This window comes from Herpailurus yagouaroundi, unplaced genomic scaffold (assembly GCF_014898765.1).
Source record: "Herpailurus yagouaroundi ecotype Mexico unplaced genomic scaffold, PumYag 28, whole genome shotgun sequence".
Lineage (NCBI taxonomy): Eukaryota > Metazoa > Chordata > Mammalia > Carnivora > Felidae > Herpailurus > Herpailurus yagouaroundi.
In genome coordinates this window covers 15,817,568-15,835,900 of record NW_024412376.1, presented here as the reverse complement: position 1 = coordinate 15,835,900, position 18,333 = coordinate 15,817,568, and the positions used below count along the sequence as shown (strand labels likewise).

At 37.3% G+C, this 18,333-nt stretch overlaps 1 protein-coding gene across 2 annotated transcripts in view; it reads right to left on the bottom strand.

The window, feature by feature from the left end:
• The window catches only part of GLRA3 (glycine receptor alpha 3), a 198,818-nt gene that overhangs the window by 64,547 nt on the left and 115,938 nt on the right, over positions 1–18,333 (bottom strand). For both annotated transcript variants that reach the window (XM_040470106.1, XM_040470115.1), the window contains exons 4-5: positions 15,034–15,257; positions 4,461–4,543 (exon numbers count right to left, since the gene is read on the bottom strand). In XM_040470106.1, coding sequence (XP_040326040.1) covers positions 4,461–4,543; positions 15,034–15,257 — 307 coding nt within the window. The remainder of the gene's footprint in view (positions 1–4,460; positions 4,544–15,033; positions 15,258–18,333) is intronic.

Below are 18,333 nucleotides of genomic sequence, written 5' to 3'. Positions count from 1 at the left end.
CTTTTTGTCCTGCAAAATAGCCCAGTATCCTTTCCTTACTCTAAAAAAGAAGTTCCTATGACCCAGTTATCCCTCAGGCACTGTACTTTTTCCCATCTTTCTTTAGTAACTAACATTCACGGAGTCATAGATGTTACTCACCACTCCCACTTTCTCATCATGGACTTAAGAAAACCCATAAAACTTCAAATCCAGATTTGACCCTCACCATTCTAACCACATTTGTCTTTGTCATAAATAACAATGGCTCTGTTTTCAGTTGCCTTAATTTTTTTTTTTTTTTTTTTGGTAGCATTTGATGCTGTTAAACAGATCTCAGCAGTTTCTTTTGAGATCGAATGATACTGATTTTAATTTGCTATCTAGGAACATCCCTTGACTGGAAGTCCTTCCAACAACCTCTAAATGCAGTCATTTCTAAAGGGTCCTTTCTTCTTTGTTTCCCTTTCTATCCTCCTTCAGAAATTTTATCTTACTGTTTGAACCACTTCCTATATGGCTTTTAATAGTGTATCCCCACTTCTAACTCCTCCTTTTTGGCTTTCTATAGCTAAATTCCCCAAACCTCGAATATATGAAGATGAGATTTGTTAATATTCCCTTCCACATTTATTTCTCATCCTACTTTTTTTCTCTGTTAATATTTCCAGTATGATTCTATTTACCTAAGCTCTGAGCTCATCTGCTCCTAGAGACTCTGTTCCATTTTGTGTCAAAGCAAATGAAGGGTGGTAGCCTCTTGCCGCCCCCAAATATGCCACGTTAGCACAAGGATTATTTTGAGCTAAGGATGCTTGAAAAATAGCCGATGCCGGAAGGACACTCTAATCCCCCCCCCCTTTTTTCCCTGAAAACGGGAGATAAAAACTCTCATGTGAAAGATGTGTTCCCTATACCAGGAAAAAAGAAACATTCTTCAGTAGGGAATCAAAGCCCAGAGAATTCTGTACAGACCTCGTTAAAATAATTCTTATCTTCTTTGAGCTTCCCCCACATAGTTTAGTTACCTTTGCACAATGGCCTCTCCTTGTTCAACCTGCTATAAAACATTTAGGTTTTGCCATTTCTCAGTCTTCATTTCATTCTGAGGAATCCCACATTACATAAAACTTACATTAAAAAATTTGTATCCTTTTCTCCTGTTAATCTGTGTTATGTCTGTTTAATTCTCAAGCCCAGCTGAAAAAGGATACGAGGGTAAAGATAAAATTTTGCCTCCCTTAGAGTATCAACCTCTATTGTTTCTACCTTCCACATCATCCCCCTTTGTCCCTACTTTTCTTCTCTCTTTTTTTTTTCTGAATATTATAAAAACTTCTTTTAAAAAAGATGTTTATTTATTTTTGAGAGAGAGGGAGTGGTAGTGGGGAAGGGGCAGATAGAGACGGGGACAGGGAATCTGAGGCACGCTCTGTGCTGATAGCAGCTAGCCCAGTGTGGAGGTCAAACTCATGAACTATGAGATCATGACCTGAGCTGAAGCCGGACATCAACCAACTGAGCCACCGGGCACCCTATGAAACCTTCTTAAATAACTGTGGTTCATTTGACTGAGAGAATTTTTAAGAACATTAAAAGCATAATATTGAGCAAATCCTTTTCTTGCTCCTAACTCTTGAACTGCTCCTCCTGCTTATTGGATAATGACAAGGGAGCATGAGGCAGGCTGAAGGTTAAAGCACAAGCTAGCACCCCCAACCCCAGGTGGGATCTGTGTGCTATTCCTCAAACACTCCTGGCTGCCCAAGAACAAAGAAAAGGGGTTAAAGTGCTTGCCATGGTAATGTGGGAAACTAAGGCAAATGGAAAATTAAATTCCCTTACTGCCTATAGCCCATTGACAAGTCCTTGAGACTGGCAGAGTGACCTCCCTTTAGGAGCTCAGCTGCCTCAAGGATGACACTTTGCTGGGAGCAAAAGAGAACCTTAGCTTAACATTATCCCAACCTGGAGGATCCTGTAAGTCAACTTCCTTTATCTCAACTGCCCCAAGATATATGCTGGCAATCATACTCCAAGCTTATGGCCCCAGATATATATCTAAAGGATCTCATGACTGAGGTAGTATTAAACGGTAATAAATGGTGTTTCCCTAGCAACAGCTAGACCCTCAGGGTCCTGGAAACGTGTTTCCAAAATTCCTTAGAGACTTACTCTATCCCTGACCCCCTCCCAACCTGAGGGTATACAATGAGTTACTGGTCATGACCCCATGCAGCTCTTCCTGCCCGTGGGTCCTGTCCCCTTGCTTTAATAAAATCGCCTTTCTGCACCAAAGATGTCTTCAAGAATTCTTTCTTGGCTATTGGCTCTGGACCCTATGAACCCCCCATCACCCCAAAACTTCATCAGGTAACATCCAGCATGTCTGGTTTAGTAATTAGGGCAGTCATTTGTCTTAGATATTTTGCATATGATTTTTTTCCTGATACCCTTCTATGTACCTCATTTTGTTTGCAACCAAGATACAGAATCAGCCTATCCTCAAAATGCCTTCATGGTATCCACTGCTCTACTTCTGGGAATCTTTTGTTGCCCCTCCCCATTTAGATTTCTAAATAGCACTCCCAACTAACTTTATTCCTGCGAATGCTTACAATTTAAGAACTATTTATAAAAGTAATGCATTTAAATTTAACAAGAAGGAGTTATGAATAAAGAAAGAGAGATTTCCACTTTCTTGCTTCAAGAAGAGACATGGCCACATTCCCCCATGAAGTAGGCTCGCCATCTAGTGACGGATCCACCACACTACAAACCTTGCCTCTGAGGCCGGCAAATCTGGAGACCCACCTTCAAATTCTCCTCAAGGAATCCAACAGACAAACTCCCCCCCCCCCCATTATGACACAGTACCACATAAAAAAGATTACACAATGATTCCTTTTTTATGGCATTGAACACTGAAAAACAATTAACTTTGGGCTGATTCTTTTTCTTTCTTTTTTTTAAAGTTTATTTTTTTTGACTCTTTCCATAATTTGGCTATTGTTGAGAGTGCTGCTATGAACATTGGGGTACAAGTGCCCCTATGCATCAGTACTCCTGTGTCCCTTGGATAAATTCGTAGCAGTGCTATTGCTGGGTCATAGGGTAGGTCTATTTTTAATTTTCTGAGGAACCTCCACACTGCTTTCCAGAGCGGCTGCACCAATTTGCATTCCCACGTGGCAATGAGAAAAAATGAAATATGGCCTTTTGTAGCAACGTGGATGGACCTGGAGAGTGTGATGCTAAGTGAAATAAGCCATACAGAGAAAGACAGATACCATATGGTTTCACTCTTATGTGGATCCTGAGAAACTTAACAGGAACCCATGGGGGAGGGGAAGGAAAAAAAAAAAAAGAGGTTAGAGTGGGAGAGAGCCAAAGCATAAGAGACTGTTGAGAACTGAGAGCAAACTGAGGGTTGATGGGGGGTGGGAGGGAGGAGAGGGTGGGTGATGGGTACTGAGGAGGGCACCTTTTGGGGTGAGCACTGGGTGTTGTATGGAAACCAATTTGACAATAAATTTCATATATAAATAAAAAAAAAGAAAAAAAAATAAAGTTTATTTATTTTGAGCAAAAGAGAGAGCAGAGGAGGGGCAGAGAGAGAGGGAGAGAGAGAATCCCAGGCAGGCTCTGTGCTGTCAGCGCAGACCCTGATGCGGGGCTCAGACTCATTAACCATGAGATCGTGACCTCAGTTGAAACCAAGAGTTGGAGGCATGACCGACCAAGCCACCCTGATGCCCCTAAGTTTGGGCTGATTCTATAGATAAGTTCAGAGAAACAGAAAAACTTGAAATTTTTATATGTTAACATTAATGAGTGATGTACATGGATCCACTTTACAAGACAAAATTTAAAGGAATGGTTGTAAGCTTGGCTAAATCTCTGATAAAGTGTGAGAAATTTTCCTTCTTCTGAGATAACATATATTACATACCCAGCAGAGTATACTCTGAATAAATATTAGCTGGGTGGTGGCAAAACGGTTCAAAGTAAGCATAAGCTTGGGAACCAGATGGTCTGCTGTCACCACCTCCATAAATTGGAACACAATACTCAAGCACTCAAAATGGCCACTTTGACATATGGAAACATAGGGACAGCAATATCTTTTTTGTGAGTATTGAAAATAACATATGCAAAATGCTTGGCCTATAGCAAGCACTCAAAGAAAAATGGTGGTTTGTCTTTAATGATTATTATATTTTTTACCTTTGGTAATTTGTATAGGGGTATGGCTTTTTTTCAAGCCTAAAAATGTTATTCCTAGGTCCTCAATTTATTTATAATAGTATAGACTGCATGTGTTGATAGACATCACTTTCAATATGCTGTGAAAGATAACATGCCTGTTTAGTAAATATCTGACAAAAACAATTACAAAATTATAAATTACATAACCCATTAAAATTTATATCTACTACACTTTTTAAAGTGCCCAGAAAAAGTAAGCTGTTCATACTTACAACTTTCCAGTTGCATTATACATGTTTGCACGTCCATTGGAAAATTCTTGAGATCCATTGGACAAGAAAGTGTTAATGTCAATCTGAAAGAGTTCAAAGTAATTATTTTTAAAAGTAATGTATGATATCATACTACTATTCTGCTGTTCAGGGTACAACTGGGAAACAATCTTTGGTGAATGACTAACAAGTATCCAAATAAAATTGTTCCAGCTTGGGTATGTTATTTACTGTAGAATAGCTAGCTGTACCTTTATATAAATCTGTCTTTCACGGAGGAGAAAAGCTGTATATTTAAATATCCAATCACATTTATTTATTTTGATCATTCATTTATTCCTTTACAGAATGCTATAGATGTCTACTAAAGATCTATATTTCCAGAAAAGACCCTCAAAAAGATATTTGAGTGGTTTCTATAAAATTAATACCAAAATGCCGAAAGGCATAGTTCCCAAGATCACCTGTATAGTATATTTGAGGAGGCAAGTATATCCGGGGAATTGGAAGAACAGGGTGCCGAGAAGCAATCCTATGTGACAACTTTCAGTTGGTCATCTTTGTAACATTGAAGAAGTGGTCCATAAACATGCAGCAGTAATATCAGAGGAAAAAAAATCTCTGAATCTAGAAGACTTGAAAGTTCTAGGTGTTAAGAGTCTTTTGCCGTAGGACTAGGGGGTTTCACCAGGTCTTACAAGGGTCAAGAAATCGTCCTCTAGAATATGTGTGACATAATCCTATGCTCACCAAAACAAACTGAATTTGGCTTCGCACAAAGTGAGATGACTGGATGGCACAGACCAGCATTCTGCCCACATTTCCCTTCCAGAAAGTATTTGCATGTTGGTATTCCAGATAATTCATCACTCACAAACATATATATATATATATATATATATATATATATATATATATATAATTGGAAAAGTATATTACAAAGGTAATCTTTTTTTTATATTTTTTTTACTGCTTATTTTTGAGAGAGAGAGAGAGAGAGACAGAGCACAGGCAGAGGAGGGGCAGAGAGAGGGAGACACAGAATCTGAAGCAGGCTCCAGGCTCTGAGTTGTCAGCACAGAGCCCGATGTGGGGCTCGAACCCACAAACTGTGAGATCATGACCTGAGCCAAAGCTGGATGCTTAACTGACTAAGCCACCCAGGCGCTCCAGTGACAAAAATAATTTTAAAGGATTACCAAGTATTTGTAGTTCTTGGACCAGAGGAATAAAACAAACAAACCCAAGTTTCTTCAAATACAGTTCTTACCTGAGAACTCTCTAGCCAGCCCCTTTCTTTAAAGTATTCCCACTGAAATTCAGCATGTCAGTGAGCATTTCAGGTGGATTTGTTTGCCTAAACTTTGTGACAGTAGGTAGATTATTTCACCTCACTATATTTCAGAGTTCTTTGGTCCAAAATGAATGTAGCAATAGAACTTGCTCTGGAGAAACCTTGTGAACATATATGACTTAATACATGTAAAGTGCTTAGACAAGTATCGTGACACTTAGTAAGCACTCAATAGATATCAGTTATTAAGGATTACTAGTATATTCTACTGCTCCAGACTGCTCCATCTACCCTTCCCCAGAATTATATATGATGGGCGAAAAGATGGCTGAATGAAATCACGCATAAAGCCTATTTAAGCTTTAACAAGAAATAATCAGCAGCACTACTAAATGTAACCACGTTCTCCAAACTGGCATTTTCATGTAGACCCTGGACATAAAGTTATAATAATGCATGCTCTACAGTGAATACTCTTGGTGAGGTCCAATTAACATAATTTGAGAGTTATAAATGGACAGACATGTGAAGCTGTTGAATTTTTTAGAGCCCCAGGAGGATCACTTGATGATCCCTTCAAGTCAGAGTCCCTAGCACACTAAAATAATTCATACCGTCCACTCTTCAAAAGTTGTTTTCTCCTGGCTCAGCTAGATTAAGTGATCCTGGAAGTAGGATCCTGTAGATCTACAAAGTTCTCTCTTCAAAAGGCAATTGTAAAATCAGGTGGACACAATGTTCTCTGTCTTGCGATGGGGCTTATTAGAAGTGTATGCACAAGTATATTTTGAACACATGCACATTAATTTTCCAAACTTCCAAGGCTCTCTGGACGGCCAGTTTCAAATGTTGGCTTGGAGGATTAATTCTGTGACCTTTTGTATGAGAGTGAATAGCATTCTTAGAATCTTTTCCAAGCTCTCACCATGCATGTGATGTCAAATTCATATCCTGGCTATTTTTTTTGGCATAAAATGAGAAACATTACATAATTCTTTTAAAAAGAAGGGCTTGAAAGGAATTACTTGGCAAAGAAAAACACACTTTGTAGAACTTCTGTCATAAATCATATCCTGAAAAACATCTGTTTATTGACATTCCTTTGTTGAAAGTACTGTACCATGATGTCTTTAACAACATATGGATTAAAAAAATACATGTCAATTTGGTGGGTGTGATTCTGAATTTCTTCATTAAAACATGACATATAAATTAAAGATACGTTCTGACCACATCAAAAGAAAACTAAATCAAAAGGCAATTAATCACATTCTACTGTTTTGGAAATGAATAACTTCTTGTGTAAGAGAGGACACTAGGTTCTCTTTCTGAGACAAGACACATAAACAGGATATGGTGTTTTTTATTTTCTCTTAAAAAGTCTTGGCTTAGTGAAGTAGTAATGTTAAAAAAGATGACTATAATCTATGACTTTAATCAGCTGACCTGATTAAAACTGAGGTATTGTCCATTTTTGAATAAGCATTGCCTAGGTGTCTATCTCAAACATTAAGTAAGTATATATAGAAACAATAACACATCTTTTCTGACTCCATTTTTGGCTCTTTATGAAACTGATAAGTATTTTTAAACATTTTTAATGTTTATTTATTTATTTAATTTTATTTAAAAATTTTTTTTAATATTTCTTTATTTTTGAGAGAGAGACAAAGCACGAGCAGGGGAGGAGCAGAGAGGGAGGGAGACACAGAAGCCAAAGCAGGCTCCAGGCACCGAGCTGTCAGCACAGAACCTGATGCGGGGTTCGAATGCATGAACCGCAAGATCGTGACCCGAGTCGAAGTCAGACACTTAACTGACTGAGCCACCCAGTTGCCCCATACTGATAAGTATTTTTATTAGTTCCTAATATTTCTAATTTACTTTTATAAGAACACCTCTTGACTAATTATCGGTTTTGCAATATTGTCTATAATATCATAATAGGTAATATATCTATTGTACTCACTATGTAGTAGACACTATTTTATTTATTTTATTTTATTTTATTTTATTTTATTTTATTTTATCTTGTTTTGTTTTGTTTTGTTTTGGGGGGTATGATTTTTATTAATTGGTTTTCTTTTAACATATCTTTTTTTTAGTTTCTCTGTTACTCTTTCTTTAATATAATCTATTGTCAAGTTAGCTAACATACAGTGTATACTGTGTTCTTGCTTATGGGGTAGATTCCCGTGATTCATCGCTTACATACGACACCCAGTGCTCATCACAGCAAGTGCCCTCCTCAATACCCATCACTCCTTTTCCCCTCTCCCCTGCCCCCACATTAACCTTCAATTTGTTCTCTGTATTTAAGAGTCCTTCTGGATTTGCCTCCCTTTTTGTTCAAAACTACCTTTCCCTCCTCCCTTTCCCCCATGGTCTTCTGTTAAGTTTCTCAAGTTCCACATATGAGTGGAAACATATGGTCTCTGTCTTTCTCTGTCTGACTTATTTCACTTAGCATAATACCCTCTAGTTCCATCCATGGTGTTGCAAATGGCAGGATTTCATTCTTTCTCATTGCCAAGTGGTATTCCATTGCATCTATAAACCAGATCTTCTTTATCCATTCATCAATTGATGGACATTTGGGATCTTTCCATGATTTGGCTATTGTTGAAAGCACTGTTGTAAACATTGGAGTACATGTGACCCTATGAATCAGCACTCCTGTAGCCCTTGGATAAATTCCTAGTAGTGTTATTGCTGGGCTGTAGGGTAGTTCTGTTTTTAATTTTTTGAGGAACCTCCACACTGTTTTCCAAAGTGGCTGCACCAGTTTGCATTCCCACCAACAGTGCAAGAGTGTTCCTGTTTCTCCACATCCTCACCAACATGTGTTGTTTCCTGAGTTGTTAATTTTAGCCACTCTGACCAGTGTGAGGTGGTATCTCAGTGTGGTTTTGATTTGTATTTCCCTGATGATGAGTGATGTCAAGCATCTTTTCATGGGTCTGTTGACCGTCTGGATGTTGGAAAAGTGTCTATTCGTGTCTACTCCTCATTTCTTCACTGGATTATTTGTTTTTCAGGTGTTGAGTTTAGTAAGTTTTTTATAGATTTTGGATACTAACCCTTTATCTGATATGTCATTTGCAAATATCTTCTTCCATTCCATTGGTTGCCTTTTAGTTTTGTTGATTGTTTCTTTTGCAGTGAAGAAGCATTTTATCTTGATGAGGTCCTAATAGTTCATTTTTACTTTTATTCCCTTACCTTCGCAGACATGTGGAGTAAGAAGTTGCTGTGGCTGAGGTCAAAGAGATTGTTGTCTGTTTTCTCCTCTAGGGTTTTGATGGTTTTCTGTCTCACATTTAGGTCTTTTATTCATTTTGAGTTTATTTTTGTGTATGGTGTAAGAAAGTGGTCCAGTTTCATTCTTGTGTATGTTTCTGTCCAATTTTAAATACTTTACATTATTTCTCAACTCACTTATTCCTTACTACAAGTTTATAAGACAGATAAACTGTATTATCCTTATTTTAGAGATGAGGAAACTAACAAGTCAGCTCACCTGACATTACAAGGAAGAAATTATAGAGCTGAATTTACAACTCTGGGAGTCCAGCTCTAAGTACCTCTTAGAACTTTAACCTCTAAGTACACTGCCTTTCAAAGGCATTGAAACATTTTTCATGAAAATGAGTTCTCTAATTAATATGACTTTTCAAATTTTATATTTATATAATGCAAGAAATGATATATTTCAGTCAGTATTAATTATTACATTTAAAGTAAAAGATAACAGGGACACCTGGGTGGCTCAGTTAGTTGTGTCCAACTTTGATTCAGGTCATGATCTCACAGTTCGTGGGTTGGAGCCCTGCGTCAGGTTCTATGCTGACAGCTCAGAGCCTGGAGCCTGCTTCGGATTCTGCATCTCCCTCTCTCTCTCCCCCTCCCCTGCTTGTGTGCTCTCTCTCTTTCTCTCTCTCTCAAAAATAAATAAATAAACATTAAAAAAATAAAGTAGAAGATACATAAATAATTCTTTCAAAAAATCAGAGAAATGTAATTAAACTTTCGAAAATATAAGGAATTCCCCCATTAATTTTATATATTTACTTGAGTGTTTTGGTAGTTTCTTATGATTCTATAAAGGTCAAAAAACTTTCTGGAGAAATTGGATTTTTGGAGCACTAGAAGGGAGATTCTAACTAGTGTTCTAATCTGGAATTTGTTGTCATTTGATTTTAGAGATGATTATAAAGCTTATCAATCCACCACCAGTGAAATCTCAGTATTATTGATGGTTACTTAAGGAAGCTGATGTAAGCTAAGGACCTCTTCAGAGAAATATGCATAATCACACACATGCAAAATTCTTCTTACAACAGCTATTTTATCGTATTGTAAATTGATTACCCTTGAATAAACAACATCTTTAAAAAGCATCTGTTGATAAGTTTGCCTTTTCTAGTAAAAATTAATGTTCAAAAAATACATATTGTATAAGTAAACCTTAATTCCTTTCACAACCGAATTTCAAAGAAAGAGTGATTATATTTAGTTTATTTTTTTAATTTTTTTTAACACTTATTTATTTTTGAGAGACAGAGAGAGACAGAGCAGGAGCAAGGGACGGGCAGAGAGAGAGGGAGACACAGAATCCGAAACAGGCTCCAGGCTCTGAGCCATCAGCACAGAGTCCAACGTGGGGCTTGAACTCACGAACCATGAGATCATGACCTGAGCCAAAGTCAGATGCTTAACCGACTGAACCACCCAGGAGCCCCCGATTATATTTACTTTAAATGAAAGTTGAAATTGTGTTAGGATCTTTAGCAAGTCACTGTGCATAGCATTATTGATATAAAATTTCTTCCCATTATTTGATTTTTTTTAATTTTAATTTTATTTTTTTTCAGTATATGAAATTTATTGTCAAAATGGTTTCCATCCATTATTTGATTTTTAATGAAAATAATGCTCCTGTAATATAAGCAGTAAAGTTGGATGAGTACCTATTAGTATGTATTAGTAAAGTAAGCAGTAGATAACATTAAACTGCCTCTGATGTGCTTCCATTATTTTGTGAGGATTTTGCCATCCTCACTTTACAATTGACAAGATGGAGACTTAGATTAATAACTTGCAAGTGTCCATACAGTGTTCATTTACAGATTCTGGAAAATACCAGAACCTGCACGTTTTGGGGGGGGGGGTGTATTTTTTTGAGGAAGATAAAAATGACTTCACTGTCTATTGTATGCCTAGAACTCTGCTGGGTGCTTCACATACATTATTTCAGGCTCAAGGTAATCAGTATTTTCACTATCATGCATATATGAAAAATGAGCCTTTCACAACCAGAGACTTGCCCTACATCACAGCTGGTAAATCAGAGAGCCGGGACCTGGCTTGGGAGAGACAGTCCTCCTTGGATGACTTGCTGGGTATGTGCCAAGACTGCAGGCCCTGACTATTCTTTTACCCGAGCCATTTCTCAGGGTTGTCCATACAGCTGCTAATTTTGAGAGATGAGACCATGTTGTGCCTTTAGACAAAGAGAAGGCTTGCTTCCAGCTTGCTATAAAGCCAGTGGATTGCCCAAACTCAGTGTGCCACAGCCGTGTCATGGACACAGAGTGTACGTGATACCCATCAGTGCCTGGTTCATCACCCCAGTGAAATTTGAGGGCAACGGAGCAGTTAGGCAAATTCGCTGATGCTTGTGTTACTTGCTTACAGTGAGTAATACATTCGTTTGTCTCTGACTCAGAGTCTTGCGTCTTCTGTCAGCATCCATAAAATAAATGAAAGGCTAATTTTATAGGTAGAGTAAAACCAAATCCCAACTTTGACAATCTAAGAAAGGGTCATGTTTCTGGCCCCAAGGGCCTCACTTGAAAAAGTACTTCATTTAAAAATTATCAATATAATTCATGGATATCATTTAAAAAGTTCAAAGAATATAGAAAGCATAAAAAAATCAGTTATATTTTTGTCCCACCCATCTTACCCCTGGTTCAGTTCTAGCTTCTCAGAGGCAGCCTTTCTTTAGATACTCCACTAAGATTTATAGTCATATATCCAAATTGCTATTATACTATGCTTGGTTTTTAAATTTGTAAAATTATCCATTTCCTATAAGGAAAAAAAAATTCTTTTATACCACACTCCACACACTTAACTCTCCCATAATACTCAAAATTTAGTTACATAAATATTTATGGTTAAATTAATATTCAGTGCTTACGTGCTATGAACATGTAATTAGGTTCATGGTTACGTGTGGTAGTTTGCTCTAACTCTTGAGTAGCATGTTGTTTTCCTTAGTACTAATAATCGTCTCATCTTAATAGTCAACAAATTCCCTATCAGAGCTACTAATTCAACACACTTTCTATCAGAGCAACGAAGTCCCTCTCAATGGTTAATATGGCAGCTAATCTATCAATTCCTTTTTTTCATGGGAACCTCTATTTTCTTCCATTCTTTCATTCTAATCAGATAGTAATCCTCTGTATCGATGTTCTGATTTTCATATTCTTTCTTTTCTACTTCTGTATATCTTGATATAACTTCTTAGGAGATTTCTTCACTTCATCTTCCAAATGCTCTACTGATTCTTTTCACCAAAGTGAAAACTTTGGTTTACTATTTGCTCCTGTTATGCTCTGAATGACTCCTTTTATTCCTGTCCTAGAAGGATCTTACTTCATGCATGCAATTGTCTAATCTACCTAGAGATGATTTGTTTTAATGGTCTCTTCTGCTCTCTTCATTTTCTCTTGAGTCAATTCTTTTTCTTTAACTTTCTCCTCTTTTCTCTTTATTTTTCTCTGTATGTTTCTTCTAGCCTCTGCTTCTTTTTTTTAAATTTTAGATTATTGTTAATATTATAGAATGGTCTCTGTTTTTATTTAAGAATGAGGCAATAAGAACTATTTGGAACTCAGTTAGTAGTGGATGGTTCATTGAGTAATGGTCTCAACTGTAGGATAAAACATGGCTGCACAGATTTTTCCTTTGTGGTTCTCCAATTGTCAGCATCTATAGATCTTTTTCCAGAGGTGTATTCTTCTGACTACTACTACTCAATGAAAGGAGTTTAGAACTGGCTTTCAGCATTTTAGGGAGAACAAGAGTTTCACCATACAGTGTGCAAGCCTCATGTAATCTCTATTTTTTTTAGTACAATGACACATGATAGATGCCACCCATGCCTGAAGTCCCTACTCCTGAAGCTCTTGGCACAACCTCTCCAAGATTTTTTTTTTCTGTCCTGCTTTCTGCCCACTTCAGAAGGCAAAAAGGCAATTTCTACTCTGAAGGACAAGTGCAAGAAGATCAGGAATAGAAATCTCAGCCTTTTGGGGCGCCTGGGTAGCTCAGTTGGTTAAGTGTCCGACTTTGGCTCAGGTCATGATCTCACTGTACGTCAGTTCAAACCCTGCATTGGGCTCTGTGCTGACAGCTCAGAGCCTGGAGCCTGCTTCAGATCTTGTGTCTCCCTCTCTCTCTGCCCCTCCCCTGCTCATACTCTGTCTCTGTCTTTCAAAAATAAATAAACATTAAAATAATTTTCTGAAAGCGAAATCTCAGTCTTCTTTCTACAAAGTTTAAATCAATTGTTCTCCTTTTATTTCTTTTCTAGCTCTTACTTTCTGAAGTCCGAGCTACCTTACATTTCTGAAAGTGTGAGGATATTATTTTCTTCCTTTTGGGCTCCCCCTGTTAGCTTAGGTTTCAGCTCTGTTAAGTCAGTTTTCACAAGTGCATTCATTTTGAAGCTTCCTAAAATATGTCATCATCGCTCATCTGTCACTGTCTTCTTTCCTGTTACTTTCATCCTCCTGTGTGTTAATGCCACTTTTACTCCTTATTCAGTTTATTTTTTGTTTTAGTAGGAAGTACAGATAAATGGATCTGTTCATTTATGGATAAATTCAATAAGCCAGGTCTGCCAGAACATTCTTTAAACAAGCAGGAAAGCCAAATCTGTCCTGAAACATCGCAGATGTTTCATTTGTAAATTGAGTGACAAATAGCACAACTCTTGTTAATAAAGAAACTGTTAGCCATTTGAAGATTTTAAAGTCCTGTGAGATTTCTAAAAACAACTCATTAAAAGTGAAGTTAGTCTGTTTATGTGAGCCAGAGTATAACAAACAAAAACTAGGAGCCTGATAGACATCATTTGTTTCATCTGAACTCATACTGAAAGACAAAAGATGTTACTCAGAATCATTTCCTAACTTTCCCCAAATTATTACAAGGATGTAAGCAATCTAGGGGTGCCTGGGTGGCTCGGTCAGTTAAGCATTTGATTTCGGCTCAGGTCATGATCTCATGGTTCATGGGTTCGAGCCCCACATCAGGCTGTGTGCTGACAGCTCAGAGCCTGGAGCCTGCTTCAGATTCTGTGTCTCCCTCTCTCTCTGCCCCTCCCTTGCTCGTGCTCTGTCTCTCAAAAATAAATAAACATTAAAAAAGTTTTAAAAATTTAAAAAATGAATGCAAGCAATCTGTAATGAATTGTCCATATCCAACAAGAATTGATATAAACAATGAAATGTCCATATATAAACTAAATAAAGAAAATAATTATGGAAGTTTTAAGATAATCATTTATTTTAGAATATTTTTCAGGTGTGACACAAATCACCACATATACCCTTTCAAGTTGTTATTTATTGAATTTACACTTATTTGATATTTAACAGACAAAGTTGAATGAGCTCCAAAGTTCAGTAGTCAAGAAATTTTAATATTTGTGTTTAAGTTTTGGTAATAATTATTGTTATGCTTTGGTATCCGCTTTTAAAAGCGACATAGTTTTCTTAGAAATGCATAATAAATAAAATGTAAATAAGATCTTTTCTAAAGGATGAACAGAGAAGCCCAAGGATATTAAAACAAAAATACAAATACCTGACAGATAATTTATGGAAAATGAATCCCAAATGAGCAAATCCAAATATTCCTTCACTTATAAATATTTAAAGGAAGTATACATTCATAAAAATATAATCACAATGTATGAATCATCTACCATTCAATTTACCTTTAAACTACCCACCAATTTGGCTGATATTAAGAGGCTGTTAAAAATATAGATTTTTCAAGAATTATACAGTTCCTAGATCTGGAACTTGGGTCTATTATTGGTGATTAGACACATTTGGGAAATGGTATAATAGAGGAACTCAAGCAGAACAATGGTAGCCCTTACTCAAAAATCTCAAAACATTCATAAAAAGAAAAAAAAAGAAAGAAACAATAGCACTGCATTTCACTGAAATCAAGTATTTTAAATCTATGACTCACCTTATTGAGTAAAGAACATTTCCATTCTTGAAAATTCTTAACAATTTATTGTCTGTAGTAACTTCATGAAAGTTGGCACCTTTTTCATTGGCAAAGAACAAATCAGGTTTCCAAATGGAGTCCAACATGGAAGGGTCTAGGTCTAAAGAATCATCAGGGTATTCACTATATGCAAGGCGAGGATCGTTCCACTTCTGACGAAGGAAGATATTGACTCTGTAATCCTATGACAGAAGAAAGAAAGGGGGAAAAAAACCTGCTTTAAAAACTTTAGAATCTTATGTGCTATTCTTTGGATGCCTCTGAATTTTAGCAAAAGCCACTGACCTCTTGTGAGCTTTCATACCTCACAATCCTCACTCATTACCACTGACAAGAGTTGTTTAAGTTACAAGGCTTTGCCGATGTTTTAGTGATCTAGATGTCTCTAAAGAAAAGGCCACAGAGGAGTACACTTTTATCATGCCTATATTTTGCCATCCTATTCAAATTTAACTTAGTTTGTCAGAATAAAATGTTAGGTTGCTATTAGACACTTGAAGTAAAATATTTTCAGCATCACATTTATTTTCTAGAACCATTTCTTTTCGTAAATATCCAATAGCATCCAGAATGCATTTAGTGAAATTTTCTTGAAAGCTGTCTTCTAAAAATGACTATATATACTTTTTTACAATGAAGACACATTTCCTCATGTTTAATATAGCAGTGAGTTCCATGAAACAGGTGATTTGGGAAAAATAAAAGGTGATTTTGAAATAAGAAGAGAATAATAGAGGAATATTATTGCCGGTAATCCTTTAAGCAGATTTGGCTGAAGAGTTTTCCCAATTAGACTACTCATAGTTAAGTTTTAAAAGGGGAAGAGTCAGGGGCACCTGGGTGGTTCAGCGTCCCACTTTGGCTCAGGTCATGATCTCATGGCTCCTCAGTTCGAGCCCCGCGTCGGGCTCTGTGCTGACATCTCAGAGCCTGGAGCGTGCTTCGGATTCTGTGTCTCCCTCTCTCTCTGTCCCTCCTTGGCTCATACTCTGTCTCTCTCTCTCTCTCTCTCTCTCAAAAATAAACATTAACAAAAAAGGTGGGGGGAAGAGTCAATGACTTCAATCAAATTCTTGCTCACAATTTCTGGACTAATGTATAGAATGACAAAGATTGATAGCCAGTATATGGATATAAGCACCACCTATGACTTTTGAAATGAGCACATAAATTTTAGATTTTTGAAATGAGCAAATAAATTAAACATGTAGATTTCATTATAAGCAGGAGTAAAGTGAACATTTTAGGAAGGTTTTATTTCCATGGAATATAGCCAAGGCTGGAGATATTCAGAAAAACTGAACACCAGTTTTCATCTATTTTTTTATTCTTTGAATACCAAATTACCAGGTATCAGAATATGTAACCAAGCAATCACAAAGAATGTTTCCATAAAATCAGGTCTGGTAGATTGCTTTCTCTCGCAGAGAGGTGAAACTCAGAGCAGTGAATGTTATAAATCTATATGTTCCCCGGGGCACCTGGGTGGCTCAGTTGGTCAGGTGACCAACTTCGGCTCAGGTCATGATCTCGTAGTTTGTGGGTTTGAGCCCCGCGTCGGGCTCTGTACTGACATCTCAGAGCCTGGAGCGTGCTTCGGATTCTGTGTCTCCCTCTCTCTCTGCCCTTCCCCTGATCCTGCTCTGTCTTTCTCTGTCTCAAAAATAAAGAAGACATTAAAAAAATTTTTTTTAAATAAATCTATATGTTCCCTTGATCATTATTTGCACACCGAAACCCTTATCTTCTAACTGCAACTGAGGTTCCATACCAGATAATATTTTTTTCTGCTTGCTAGGTACCCCATGTATCTTCCAAAGTGACAATGGAACAGAGTTCACTTTGGCTTTTTACCACAAAGTTCACGATAATGTGGAAATCTCACCAGCCACAGGATCTGCAGAACCTGTAAATGGGAATACGTGAACAAGCTTCTACCAGCCAAAGACAGGTCACCCTCTTTTCGCCTAGAATTCAGAAGGCCAAGGAGCAGAGCTCCATGGTTGGCGGCCAGTTTTTGCATCGCTTTGCTGCTCTGAAGTCTGTGCTTCAGCCCTGACTACCACCAAAGGAATAATTTCCCTCTGTCTTAACCATAAGAGAAGATGAAAGCAACCCCAGTTATAATGATGCCTGCCAGGAAAAATAACTGACAACTAAAGAATTTCCTTGGGACTGATTCTTACAATTCTATGCATAATTGAGAATACGCTGCAAATGTTCCTCACTGTGAGGCTAAAATAAAAGTACTTTTTTTTTTTAATGTTTTATTTATTTTTGAGACAGAGAGAGACAGAGCATGAACGGGGGAGGGTCAGAGAGAGAGGGAGACACCGAATCTGAAACGGGCTCCAGGCTCTGAGCGGTCAGCACAGAGCCCGACGCGGGGCTCGAACTCACTAACCTTGAATCATGACCTGAGCCGAAGTCGGACGCTCAACCGACTGAGCCACCCAGGCGCCCCTAAAAGTACTTCTTAACCACAGTGTATACAGTAAGATTTGGTTGACTCTCCTTATCCTATGCTATTGGTTTTGTGATAAGCTTTATAGGCACAATCTCAGATCTTCCTGAAACACTTTTTGCTCTAAGACTGAGTTTAAAAAAGACATCAAGTATCCTTCAGTTTCTGTTTCTAAATCACACAGGGCAGAAACCACCTGCCACCTGTCACCAAGGCCAAATGTTATCTTACATCCATTGTGCTCTTTCTGTGAATAACCAGAAATATCTTTGTTTCCTAACATATTTAAGTCTTTGTTTAGGACCAAGGTCTAATGAAAAACTCAAAAATGGCCATCTCTTGATGACCTAGAAACTAAGATTTTAACAGTTCTCACAGTCTGAGTTTTGACCTCCCTGCAAATGAACATTGTGCTGGGAAGCTTCCCCATTAAACAACCAAATTCAGCATTTTGAAAATAAATATTTAAAGCTGATTCCTCATGGCCAATGTATCCCATTTATACTAGGCAACCATTTATATTATCTGTGAGTCTTGATCACTTGTGAAAATGTGCAAAGGGTAAATAAAATGACATAGTCAAATAATGCCACCTAAGAGAAGTCCTCGTAACTCAATTTGAAATAACTTGCCTATACTAAAAGAGCAAAAATAAAGAAATAAAGACACAGTTTTGCAAAATAGAGATAATGGATGTGTATCCAGCACATGCAGAAAAATTTAAAATAGACCCACTAAAGCCAGCTTCAAAGTGTGTAATAATTCTTTGGCTATACATAAAAGAAAGACTGTTT